Source organism: Chlamydotis macqueenii, chromosome 17, assembly GCF_036417535.1.
Source record: "Chlamydotis macqueenii isolate bChlMac1 chromosome 17, bChlMac1.mat, whole genome shotgun sequence".
Lineage (NCBI taxonomy): Eukaryota > Metazoa > Chordata > Aves > Otidiformes > Otididae > Chlamydotis > Chlamydotis macqueenii.
In genome coordinates, this window is record NC_141572.1 from 6,872,864 (window position 1) to 6,885,873 (window position 13,010).

General features: G+C 42.5%; 1 protein-coding gene and 1 long non-coding RNA gene across 15 annotated transcripts in view; both read left to right on the forward strand.

Annotated features, from left to right (window-relative positions):
- Positions 1 to 459: 459 nt before the first annotated feature.
- LOC147598584 (uncharacterized) lies at positions 460 to 1,379 on the forward strand. Its single transcript, XR_015260447.1, has 2 exons — positions 460 to 535; positions 835 to 1,379. It is a non-coding gene; the product is annotated as an uncharacterized LOC147598584 (long non-coding RNA).
- A 2,404-nt stretch (positions 1,380 to 3,783) lies between these two features.
- Positions 3,784 to 13,010, forward strand: part of EP400 (E1A binding protein p400) — a 47,754-nt gene continuing 38,527 nt past the window's right edge. For 11 of the 14 annotated variants that reach the window (XM_086761959.1, XM_086761960.1, XM_086761962.1 and 8 more), the window contains exons 1-4: positions 3,784 to 5,106; positions 11,269 to 11,356; positions 11,780 to 11,887; positions 12,587 to 12,966. In XM_086761959.1, coding sequence (XP_086618085.1) covers positions 3,784 to 5,106; positions 11,269 to 11,356; positions 11,780 to 11,887; positions 12,587 to 12,966 — 1,899 coding nt within the window. Of the gene's footprint in view, positions 5,107 to 7,301; positions 7,413 to 11,268; positions 11,357 to 11,779; positions 11,888 to 12,586; positions 12,967 to 13,010 lie in introns of all 14 variants that reach the window. The other 3 variants (XM_086761964.1, XM_086761973.1, XM_086761970.1) reach the window with 2 other exon arrangements.

The following is a 13,010-nucleotide window of genomic DNA, read 5'->3' on the forward strand; positions in this document are numbered from 1 at the left end:
TCATGTGCGCTTACTGCGTCTGTTTTGCCTTTGCGGAAGCTGTGTGTAGGACTCTTGGCAAATCTCGAGAACTAGGATGTTGAGTAACAGGAGCATTTCGTTTGGGCTTTTTTTGAGCATTTCATCTGAGCTGAGGTGATGGACTTAAACGTTACTTAAAAAATACAGTCTTGTTGTTCAAGGATATAAGAATACTATTCAAAGAGTAATTATAGACAAGCTCCTTCTTAAAGATACAGGATTTTGGGCTTCATCCCAAAGGGGATTTTATGATGCTGAAAAAGGCATTCCATATATAGACTGGAACAGATGTAATTTTATGATACTAATATAATTGCACTTTTCCACTGTATTTATCTCGCTCACTGGAAGAATTTCTTAAATCTTCACGCTCTCTTTTGTGATCACTTTGTAACACTTGTAAATGTTAAAAATACAATGTATTTTATGGCACTTTCGGGCTTCAGGACGCCAGCTCTCTCCAGCCATAGCTGGACAACTGCGCAGATCCTTTTGGGGATTCTGCTTATACCAGGTAACCTTTTACTTTTTATTTTCAGTTCACATTTAGCTATTGAAAAATAAATCCTCAAATCTTATTGCTTACTTTAAAATTTATTGACAATAAATGGAAATGATGGGAGAATGGTCTTTCAGTAAGTCCTTTACTCTTTAGAAAATAGTTTATCCCCAGATGCTGTATTACTTAAGTGTAATTAATTTTAATTATGTAGAATTTTAAACACTGTTATCTTTGTATACTCTGTCACTTATTTTCAGTTTATCTCTATACGTTTAGCTAGTAACTAATATTCATCTAAAATTTACTTTTAGATTTAGTTGCAGAGAGTTCCAGGAACCAAGTCCAGCTCCTTAGACCACAGGGGCTGCTTTGGCACAGATGAAATCCGTGCAGAAGTGATCCCGATGGCAGCTGTGTGTCAGCCCCTGGAAGCACGGCTTACCTGCACCCTGGATCCAGCGTCCACGACAGCCTCAGGAGCTGCTGTTAAAAGTAGTGAAATGTCTGCTTTGTAAATGAAAACCGAATATTATTCGTTAGCAGGTAGAAGTTATATTTTCTTTACTGCTAACCTATTCCCCGGGTTTTTAGGCAGTGTTTATTGTAATCGAGAGTAGCACGAGGTTACTTCTTTATTTCTCCCTTTGCACTGTATGCGGCTTTTATTGCCCGTGCTCCAGGTGAGCAGTGTCTAGTTTGTCCCGTAAGCAGACAAGTTCTCTTTATGGATTTTTTTACAGTAAATCCTGGAGGAAAGCGTCAGCCCTGTCCGTTACCAGCCCAGACAGGCCTTACCCTTCGCACCGCTATTACCCTCCCCTCTCCGCGCTACAATAAAAGTTCATTTTCCCTCCTCTCCCCGAGTCTCGTTCGTGCGCCTGCTGTGCCCGAGTTCCCGCCCGTCCCGACACGCAGCCGGGACGCCAGGAGCCCGCAGCCCCTCACCACCCTAGGCCCCCCGCCTGCCTCCCTGCCTGGGGACCAGCGCGGCGCGGACCCCGACCCCAGCCCGCACGGCGGGACTCTAGCGCGCATGTGCGGGCGGCGGCGCAGGCGCAGAGCGCTGCCGGGCCGGCGGGGCGAGGGCGCAGGCGCCGGGAGCGGAGCGAGGCGCAGGAGGCGCGGTTTGTCTCCTGCCGGCGCTGGTAGCGGCTGCCGCTCCGGCCGCCCCCCGCCCCCGCTTCCTGTGAGGAGCGAATGGAAAGTCTGGCCCCGGCGCCCGCGGTAAGTGGGGCCCGCCGGGCTCGGGGGACAGCGGGGGGCGCCCGGGCCTCGCTCCTCCCCGCCTTCCCCCCCTCACCAGACCCGCAGGCCTTGGGCCCGAGGCCCGGCGGCACCGGTCGTGGCGGCGGGGGCGGCCGCGGAGAAGCGGGCCTGCCGCGCTGCGCCGGGGCGGGCGGGGGGGGGGGGCGCCGTGCCCGGGGGGCGGGTAGGGCCGGCCGCGTCCCGCCGCGGAGAGGGGAGCGGCGGCGCTTCCCGGGGCGCTGCCTCTGCAGGGGGGGCGCCCGCTCGGGCCTCGGCGTGGGGAGCCCCGCGCCAACTTCGGGCGCCGGCCCGCGGCGGGGCTGGGCGATCGCCCTGGGCCGGGCCCGGCCCGCGGCGCGGGCCCCTCGCACACTTCGGTTTTCGCACACAAAAGGCGATCCCCGCTCACCGGGCCGGCGGCGGCGCGCTGGTGGCGCTGCCTTATCAGCGTGTAATTAATTAATTGTTTTCACTTGGGCCGTAAATGTTAGCGAGGTATAGGTAATTAAAATAATAAGACCTTGTTCCTGCCGATAGGTGATATCATTTGAATCTTAATTATTTGGTATCAGCGCTATGAAGGAGTCACAGTAGCACGAAGTATTGCAGTATTATTAAATCTTTTAGAAAAGGTGCCTCTAAGGAGTGGAATGTTTTTTTTCCCTTCGCGCCCTGCTGAAGGATCTCCCTCAGATTTGAGCTCCCAGGAGCGGGAGAGACAAAACCTGCCCAGACTTCTTTTGGTCCCCGAGCGGGCTCCGTGGTGCCTGCCGGGCGTGTGAGATCTCCCGCTCCCGCGGCCCCTTTCCTCTTCCGCGGCCTCCTGTCGCTGGCACGCGTGTGACAGCGCGGCTCTGCTCCCTCACCTTCCCGGAGAGCCGACTCTTTCCCGGCGGCAAGGAAGGGAATATCTCCGTCCCCGGGGCTGGAGCAGGTTGCTGCAGGTGGCCCCGGACGGGGCAGAGGAAGAGCTGTGTTGTGTTTCGCTGCCTGAGGAGCAGAGGAGCAGCGGGACCGTCGGTCAGCTGCTGCACCGCGTACCTTTCCAGGACTGCTGCCGGGTGCGGCTGCCTGTTGCCACTTGTAACCAACTTCCGAGTTAGGAGCAAAGACACATACTTGTATGTGTGTTGGGCCTGGAGTACTAAAGATGAAACTGTTGTTTTCAAAATATGAGAGGGATTTAAAAAAAAAAAAATCAAGCTTCGTTTCACTTCTGCTGTTATTGTTATGTGACTCCCAGCGCTGAATCTACCTGTCAGTGCATGTCAGTGGAATTTTTTTTTTTGGTCAATGGTTGAAATACAAAACCAGAACGTTTTTAGATTTCTGGGTAGCTTGTTTTAATAAATAAGCATTTTAAATGAAGTGTAGATTTGCATTAATTTTAATCTCTTTAAGTGTTCTGAAGGAAAGAGAAGGCAAAGTTAAATATCAGCTACAATACTTGCAAACATCTAGATGATTTGGTAGGGAGATTGTTAAAGATGCATTTTTTCTCCAGTAGCTAGAACAATAAAGTTGAATAGTTTGTGTCCATTTTTATAATATTTTTAGTTATTGTTGAAGAAACCTACTGTACATTGTTAAAAGCAGCACTGAAACATTGAGAATAACGAACACAAAAAAGAATAGATGCTTTTGGTGTTGGAGACTGTTGATTCTTGAAGTTCTACAGAAAGGGAAAAAGTTTTTATTTTATAATTCTTTGAAGTCATTCTGACTAGCTAAGAGGAACACAGCATTTGTAAACTATTCAAAAGCACTTTGTTGTCTAGAGAAATGGATGAGAGATTTAGGTGAGCTTTTGTGATGATGAGGATTTCAGATAATGTGACTGCTGACATAAAACATTTTAAGTAGCTGCAAAGACAAGATATCTGAGTCCTTGCTATAAGGTAGCCTTTCAAATAGTAACAATAGTTTCAGTTACAGAAATGTTTTTACCTTCCCTAAATTTTTGTTTTTGTGTATTTCTTTAGAGTATACTGTAAAAAAACCCTAGAACAGTGAGAATGCACCATGGTAATGGTCCTCAGAATGCCCAGCGCCAGCTCCAGAGGTCCAGGTCCTTCACGGGCAGTGAGGGAGAAGAGCAACAGGCAAATTTACCCCAGTCCCCTGCAGCTTCTTTTGCACCTTCTGCAAGTCCGTCTGCGCCCCAGTCCCCCAGTTACCAAATACAGCAATTTATAATGAGTCGAAGTCCAGTAGCTGGGCAGAATGTGAACATCACGCTGCAAAATGTTGGACCGGTGGCTTCAGGAAACCAGCAGATAACGCTTACCCCGTTGCCAATTCCAAACCCAACGTCACCGAGTTTTCAGTTCAGTCCTCAGCAGAGGCGGTTTGAGCATGGGTCCCCGTCCTACATTCAAGTCACATCGCCGCTGCCTCAACAAGTTCAGTCTCAAAGCCCTACACAGCCTAACCCTGTGCCAGTGCAAACGCTACCAAATGTTCGGGCAGGCACTCCCGGCCCTGGCTTGGGTATGTGCAGCCAGAGCCCTACTAGAGGATTTGTAGATGCAAGCGTGCTTGTGAGACAGATCAGCTTGAGTCCTTCAAATGGTGGACACTTTGTGTATCAAGAAGGACCGGGAATTGCACAAATTGCTCAAGGAGCTGCTGCGCAAGTACAGCTTCCATCCTCTGGGACACCCGCTACGGTAAGGGAGCGCAGGCTTTCACAACCTCATTCGCAGTCTGGTGGCACCATTCATCATCTCGGTCCTCAAAGTCCTGTAGCTAGTGGAGCAAATATGCAATCTTTGACTAGCCCGGGCCATATTACGACGACCAGCTTGCCTCCCCAAATCAGCAATATTATCCAAGGGCAACTTATGCAACAGCAGCAGCAAGTGCTTCAGGGACAGCAGCTGGGTAGACCCATTGGGTATGACAGGACTTCTGGTGGATTGATAGCAGGAGTTGGAGGACCTACTGCATTTGGAATGACGTCACCACCTCCTCCCACAAGTCCTTCACGGGCCACTGTACCACAGGGGCTGTCGAGTCTTCCTCTTGCTCCTACAGTTAATACGGCAGTGAAAAAACAACCCAAAAAACTGGAGGAGATTCCTCCTGCCAACCAAGAGACTGCTCAAATGAGAAAACAATGTTTGGATCATCACCACAGGCAGATGGAAATTCTTAAGGAAACTTTTAAGGAGTGTTTGATTGAACTGTTTTTCCTGCAACATCTTCAAGGGAATATGATGGACTTTTTGGCTTTTAAGAAGAAACATTGTGTTCCACTGCAAGCGTACTTGAGGCAGAATGACTTGGATCTGGAGGAGGAAGAAGAGGAAGAACAATCTGAGGTCATCAATGACGAGGTAAGAAATCCATTGCCTAATTTTTTTGCAATAAAATTGTAGATGAAGTTGTGGCACCTGGATTGTGAAGTTTTAGAGAATGTGACAGTACCTGAAAAATCATTTTTACTTGATGAAGTATGGCAGTTTTTCTTTAAATAGTTGGTCTGAGAGATTGCAGTTCTGCTAGGTAGTGTGATTCGACAGGTCGGTTTGAGCATGCACTTAGATGTATTTATTTAAAAGAAAAGAATAGAGAGGTGAAGGGAGCTTTTGCTGTCCTAGCTAGTATGTAAGCCAGCACACAAATAGAGATGGCATTGGTGTGGAAGCTGTTTTAAGCTACCAGAATGAGTATGAATAGGAATCATAGATCAAATTTCACTTACTAGACTCATGCAAACCAAAGAAGAATGAGCAAAAAGTCTTATAAAAGGTTAACCTTTATTTGACTTGCATGACTCCTAACCATAGGTACTGCTGAAGTTCAGTGTTGTTGTGGCCAACCAAAAACCTGAATTAATGTAATTACTCGGAGAGAACATGTGAATCATCATGTATGGGGGTCCATAGTAATGAATCAGATTTCTTAGGCTGTCTTAGGGCTCTGTGCATCTATTGCTGTTGTCTAAATAGTTAAACAGATGGCACTTACAGACTGGACATTAACCAGTTAACTTTGTTACTTACACAAAGGTTTAAAATGACTATCGAACTTGAATTCACTGTTTATTCATGGCAAAGAACTTGAAATAAGCTTGCCACAGACAAATGCCATGCAACTTAAAGTGCACGGTTGTACCCGTTCGTGTAGCTGTTGACCTGCAGCACCCCCTTGGGTGCTGGAGCAGTGCCCGCCTTGCGCAGAGCCTACCTGCAAGCCTGCATGGCAAGTAATTGTGATAGAGTAGATGTAACCGATGCCACTGCATCACTTGGCACCTTTTAAGAATTGTAAAAGTATGTAGGGATGTATAGTTGCCAGTTTGTAAACAATCAAACCGAACCTCTTATGTAAAGAAACTCATATTGCTCTGAAATACCTGTTAGAAATGAGCGTCTTCAGTGAAAATTGGTGACTCTCTTAGGTCTGAATTGTTAGTGATCGTATCGTCGGTTGGAATGTTTGTGAAATGTTAACAGTATAAGAACTGAAGTTTAATTTATTCATTGTTTTGTGGTCTAAACTTGGCTAGTAAAAATATAGTATAGTTCTGCTTGTGATAGTTATTGATAATTTTAAAGGAATAATTTATTTCTATATATAGGAACATAAGAGCTACGCTGTTACTGTAATTTATTGACAATAGATAGTCAGTAATTTTTTTTTTCACCTGGTTTGTATTTTGTCAAATTGTTTAGGTGTTCTTGTTGAGTGGCATGTTTGTCAGCTGAAATACCAGGTATTTTTAACTACAGTACACACATTTTAGTGGGTATAAATTATGTAGGTTCATTGAAGTCAGTGGCACTATGACAATTTACATCAGTTGAGGCTCTACCCCTCAGTCTTTCGGGTTTGGAGTTTGCTGTACTTCACTGCCTTCTTGTGATGGAATTGCCTTTTGTTTGTGAAAGCCACTTGTCTGTTTAACTGGTGGAGAGTTTTGCGAAGTGCAACAGCAAAAGCCTTTATGTGTTTTCAGGTGATGAATACTTTTGAAAGACTAAGACATCTTTTGAGGATGTTCTCTCTTTGTATTTTTTTGTCTTTTTCTCTTTTATTTCCCCCTCCCTCCTCTTTATCACTTTCTGCTAAAGCAACGCACTTCATCCCTTGCCTGGAAAAGCTGATCACTTTGGGAGTTCAAGGGGAGCGTGAATGGTGGCTGTGCTCATTGCTTAAATAAATGTTGGAGCTCTCTTAAGTTCAAACTGTCTGTCATGCTAATTTGTTGTCTGTTAGGAGCAGCAATCATTAAATTTAAAACACACTTTTATGTTAACTGGATTTAAGAAAAGGTTTCCCGTGACGAGGAGCCACTATCAGTAGTCAAGACCGTTCTGCTATTAAAAGTGAGACAGAACTCTTCACAAACAGGCTACGTTCAAACCGAGCCGTACTGGTGGTCGGTTAGTTATAATCCCCTCTTCACTGAGGTACCATCAGTACAAAATGAGTGTGTTGAACAGTACAAAAAAAAAAAAAGAAGAAGAAAAACTTTTAAAAAGAAAATGATTCTCCCTTCTTTTTTTTCCCAAAATATTTCTCTCAGGTAAAGGTTGTGACAGGAAAGGATGGGCAGACTGGTACTCCTGTTGCTATAGCAACCCAGCTTCCTCCAAATGTTTCTGCTGCTTTTTCATCCCAGCAGCAACCATTTCAGGTACTTTTCAATGGTTCTAAAATGTAGTTTCATCCCAGATTTTTTTTCTTCATTCAGATTTGATATTTCTTAGATGAATTAGAATTTTCCCAAGAGCCCATCCCTTATCATCTAAACAAAACAAAAAAAACCTTTTGCAATCTTCAAATGCATCAGTAATAATGAAGCCTTGAGGAAGTTAAATCTTTGTCTCCAGGTTGCTGGCTTATTTCATTAACTTTCAGCTTGAATGTTTTCACTTTGGTTTGTTTGTCTTTTGTTTCCCTAATGCATTTGATTCATTTGTGCATTCTGCGTAGTAATAATATGGATTCTTTTGTCTGTGGCATTGTAATTGTGGATTTCTTCTAAATTTCTTTTCTTTTTTTCCTATCTATTAAAGGTTTTGAATATGGCTACAGAAGGTTTTGGATTTGCCTTCCCTGAAATGTTTTGAACAACAATAATAACCCTCTGACATAATGGTTTTAAGTAACTGACAGCTTTCCATTAGCTCTACTATAAATGTTGGGAAGAAGAAACTGAAGTGCTTATTTTTATTATATAAATCCTTTTTGACAATTTTTTCTTCTTTTTTTTTTTTCCTAAGTGAATACTGAACCAAGTAGAGATATTAATCAGTAAAATTTTTTTTGTGACTCAGTGATGGTGCTACTTTTAAATTCAGGCTAGTACGGGTTTATGCAGCTACCTTCAACTCCCTGTTACACAAACACCTTTGTTTATATACCCTGAGAAGTAATATACCCTAATTCTTCCATAACTAAACTATTTACCTTTTAGCTCAATTATACTCACTTAAATAGCAGGTGTAGCAGGGTGAATTACTCTGCTGCTGTACGGTCTGCGCTGTCTTCGTCTAGGTTTTGCAAAATGGAGAGTTAGATGAAATGTCAAGTGGCTTGTGTTCCCGTGCATGACAAATGAGATGTTCACTGGGATGTTTTACGAACAAGTTGTGTAGTAAAGGGGCTTGCACTGAGAACTCTTCGCTGTGGCCAATACTGACATGTGTTAGAAACCTCCTTAGGTAGTCAGACTTCCTCTAAGGTGTTTAAAATATGTAATATTGTATCAAGTTATTTGTTATAGTTATTAGGGTTATCATCAGCCTCTAGCTACATGTGTGATGAAGTGCTTCTGAAAGTATTGTACCGTTTCAGAGCCGTTTCAGATAAAATGGCATGCACATGCTAAAAATGTACAAAACTCTGTGTAATTGTGATACCTTTTAGCACAAACTGTTAACAGAAAGTATCATCTCTTTCCATCAGTTTTTGTCTTTGTAACTGTTTATAGAGAAATAATGTGTCCCAAGCAGCATCATCATTCAAATTTGAGTGCGTAAGTGCAGCGCTCAATGGTTGTGGGCGTGCTGCGTAATCACGACCTCCAGAGAACTACGTTATTTTAATTAAAGTTAGAACAGGTTTAGTCTAATGTTAGTGGTATATGACTGCAATTTATAAAGACATAACATCTTTGCTCTTTGAAACGCCTGGCCTAAGTTACATAGTGATAATGCAGACAGCTGGGAGGCATACTCTGAAGAAAATGTCAGTCAAAAATCCTAAAGTAGAGATGCAGCCTGACACCGTGAGTATGCAATCATCCAGAGTAAGAGTGCAGGTGAAATAAACGGCGTTTGAAGCAGAGTTTGGAGAACATACTTTCTTAAACTGATGTCCCAGAAAGCATTTGATGCAAACAGGGCATAAGCTGAGTTTGTTAATTAGTCCAGTGGCATTGTAGAAGATAAGTTTTTGTGACTTATGTTGGAAATTCTATAAATGCCCAAGTGTGTGATGCTCTGCCAGACGCTGGCTGTTGGACTTCAAATAAGCTGCATGTCTGCCTTATAAGAAAACATCTGAAAACTTAATCCATGTCAAGCGTGATGTGACAGTGAACCATGAGCATTCGGGATGAATATGTCAGAGATGCTTAAAACCGAAATTCACATCTCGAGGCTGTAGCTGTATCGCTAGAGTGGCCACAAATGCCCTCACAGCAGCAAAGAGACTGAATGTTACTAATTCATGGCTATTGATAGAACCTGAGTGGCATGAGATGTATTCAGCTCAAAAAGGAGTGTTTGAAATCCAGTCATTTTAGGTGACGATGGCTATGTTTGTTAATACCGTTTGATGAAGCACTGAAGATGCAGGGTTGTGACTACTACAGTTTATTTCAATATAGGCTAGGGTTTATTTCCTTAGGCTTAATTTACATTAATAGAATTTCTATTAGAAATCAGAACAGAAAAGATTTGTGAAGAAACTAGAAGATTCTTTGGGGAAATTGCTGTCTTTGCTATGTTGTCATAATAAATTTTCACAGCATTTGCAAACCCTTACTGTACGTTGATAAGGCAAAGGCTCTCACCATCAGAATATTACACTTAGAGAACTTGAGTGCTAAATTAGCTCATTTTCTGGGCTGTAGAGGCTGCCATACATAAAGTCGGTGTTTGTATTTTTGGATAGAATATTTTAAGACCTTTCTTGGCATAGCCCTTATTTTTTCTCATGGGCTATAGCAAGGCTAAATATTGAGGAGAATTTAAAAATATGACTTGGAAACTCACTAAAAGGAATTGGGCTTCCACAAACACTGGAGGACCTTGATAAGTAGTTGCCAGTAGTGCTGAAGAACATGGAAATCATCATATACCCCAACTTGTTTGCTCCAGTAATCCTGTATCTGGGTGTACCATCTAAGTTTGAGCTAAAAGGATTATCTAGGATATCTTCTCTGCCATGGTTGCTGATATTAATTGTAGTAATTTTATACTAAAGTTTTCATGCTCTATGTAACCTTACTGCAGCTAAACTTGCAACTTGCTGAATCAAACCCTGGTGATTTCTTTTGCATCTCAATATCAACAGTGCTCTTCCCGGCTCGTTAATTCATAGTTGTGGGATGTTTATCCTCAGACAAAACATCTAGTAATTTCTGATGAGCTCCGATGTCACGTTAGCCTTATGGCAATATTGTGTTTCTCCTCATCTGCTTTTTTTGTGGTACTCATTTTGCCAGCTGTGCAAACAAATACAAGTTTAGCATCTGGAAAACTGGAATTGGAACTTGTGTAACTTGACTGAAATTCTTTTATTCTATTTTCGGAGTCTTAGCGATTTTTCCTGAAATATTTCAAGACTAACTCTCATGGAGCTTTGTCCTAAGAGTGACAGTGGTAGAGGCTCAAGTAAGCTTAAACTGTCTTCTGGATGAGAGTTAATTTGTGTTTTACTGGTGTTTCACACAGAGAAAAGGATTAGCTTTCATGAATGTATTGACTTTCATTTCTTACTTTTGTATCTTGTTAGTTATGATACAGTTTATATATAAATTCTCTTTCCTCACCTAATTTACCTTCTAATTAATACTGTAATGAAATCACAATGTTTAATTTTTGTTGTGTCAGCTTTTTATTGCAGCTATACACTATATGAATACATCATTTTAACTTCATTGCAGCATCATGCAAGTGATGAAGGGTAATACATTAAAGAAAATTTCCATTTATGAAAAAAAAAAATACTGGGCAAGTTTATTTTTTACATATTGCATTTTCGTCAGTTTGGTATCACTTTTAAAAAATGGTAGTCCTGTATTATATATAACTAATTTCATCAGTTTAGTTACTGTTTTAAAATTTAAATGAAGAGTATCTGTGCATTATGGACATGTAAAACTTCATTGCAGATATTGAATGAGTCTTATTTTCTTCGTTGTATGACCATTCTGAAGGATTTGTTCTGTGCTGGCCTCTTTAGATCCATTTGTAAATTACATCTTGCTGTTAGGCTATCTGCAGATTGAACTTTTGTCGTTTGTTTTCTTTTTCCAATAGCAAACACATACAGGGACTCCAGTAACGGGGACTGTGAACACCATAGAAATTGAAGCTTTTAAGAGACAGCAGGCACTTGCACCAGCAGGTATGTTCCACGGACAGAATTTCACTTAGATTTTTTTTTTTTTTTTCCCTCCAAACGGTTAATGGAGCCCACTGTTCTGTAACTCTTGATATACAGTTTTGCCTCACCTTGGGAATTGCCAAATCCTTAGGACTATCTATTGTGAATGGTGCTGTGTGAAGAGCGCACTCCACTCACAATATATAAGACTGGATTTGGCAGGCATGGAGACATTGTTAGGTTGATTGTTCTGGCTAAGAAGATTGGAGATGGCCAACTTGAAGTTACAGGGACTATGCCCTCGGAGCGTGTTCTTCATAAATGCTACACATGTATGTAGTTGTAGCTTTCTGAGCTGATGTTGGAATCATGTGTAGTAATTTTCTTTGTAAAATTGAACCCATTCCATTATACCATGCCATAAATGGAATTTGAATATCACAGATTCGTCTAAGAGACCACGAATTGAAGTGGGCCGTCATGGGATGGTTTTTCAGCACCCGGGTGTGGCTTCAGGAGTTCCTCTTCAACAGCTAATGCCAACGGCACAAGGTACTGTGTCACCACATGCCAATTGCACATTAATTTAACAAGGAGATGTTAGTGATGGGACTAGAAACTTGGGCTTCTGGCCTTCCAAGATCCTAGTCCCACCACACACTTCTCCATGTAAATTAATACTTGGTATGCAATGCCTGGTTTGTTTAAGGAGCTGAGTGACGGGCTCCAAAAGTGCATGTGGGCATGGAAATACGTCACAGGTGCTGATGCAAAATGGCTAATCTTAGAATTCTGGAACTGAGCCAATGATTTATGAAAAGGAAACCACATAATTTGCAACATCATGACAAATTTTTATTCATTATCCGTGCCAAGCTTTAGAATACATGTTAGAGTGAATGTGTTGAGAACTAAATATTATTTAGACTTGATGCTGTTATTTTAGGTTAAATTCCATTAGCTCACCAGTCTTTTTTTTCTTTTTAAAAGAAATTCAGAAGACGCATAACGACCTTTTTTTTTATAGTTGCTGTGCTCCAAGTTTTAGTTGCAGTCCTGTGCATGAAATACTTTGTTGTTTATTGTAATGGTCATTTATTTTGTGATTGTGACGTGGTATTTTCAAGTGATGGTGTTTTGTGGCAAAGTAAGTAACAAATTAGTGTATTTGCAGTTGATTTCTTCTTTATATCACTAAAAAGCATTGAACATTTTCATTTCAACTGTGCTGTGTTTCCTCTTGCTTTGTAGGTGGAATGCCTCCCACTCCTCAGACTGTACAGCTGACTGGACAGAAACAGAGTCAACAACAGTATGACCCATCTAAAGGCCCTCCGGTGCAGAACGCAGCAAGTCTTCATACACCTCCACCACAGCTGCCAGGGAGACTGCAACCTGCAAATATCCCCATGACATCTCTCCCAGCTGCACTACAGCTTTCACAGCAGCAGCCACAGATAGTTGAATCTCCAGTTCAGCCTCAGATTCAGGTGAAGATCCAGCCTCAAAGCGTACCCCTGACTTCCACTCCACTTCCAGCACCACTTCAACAGCAGGTGCCACCAGCAATCCATGTGCAGGGACAGGCACCAAACCAAGTGTCACAGCCACAAGCTACAATACCGCAACAGGTATGTGAACTTTATTGGGGTGAAAATATGTTTGTTTCAATACC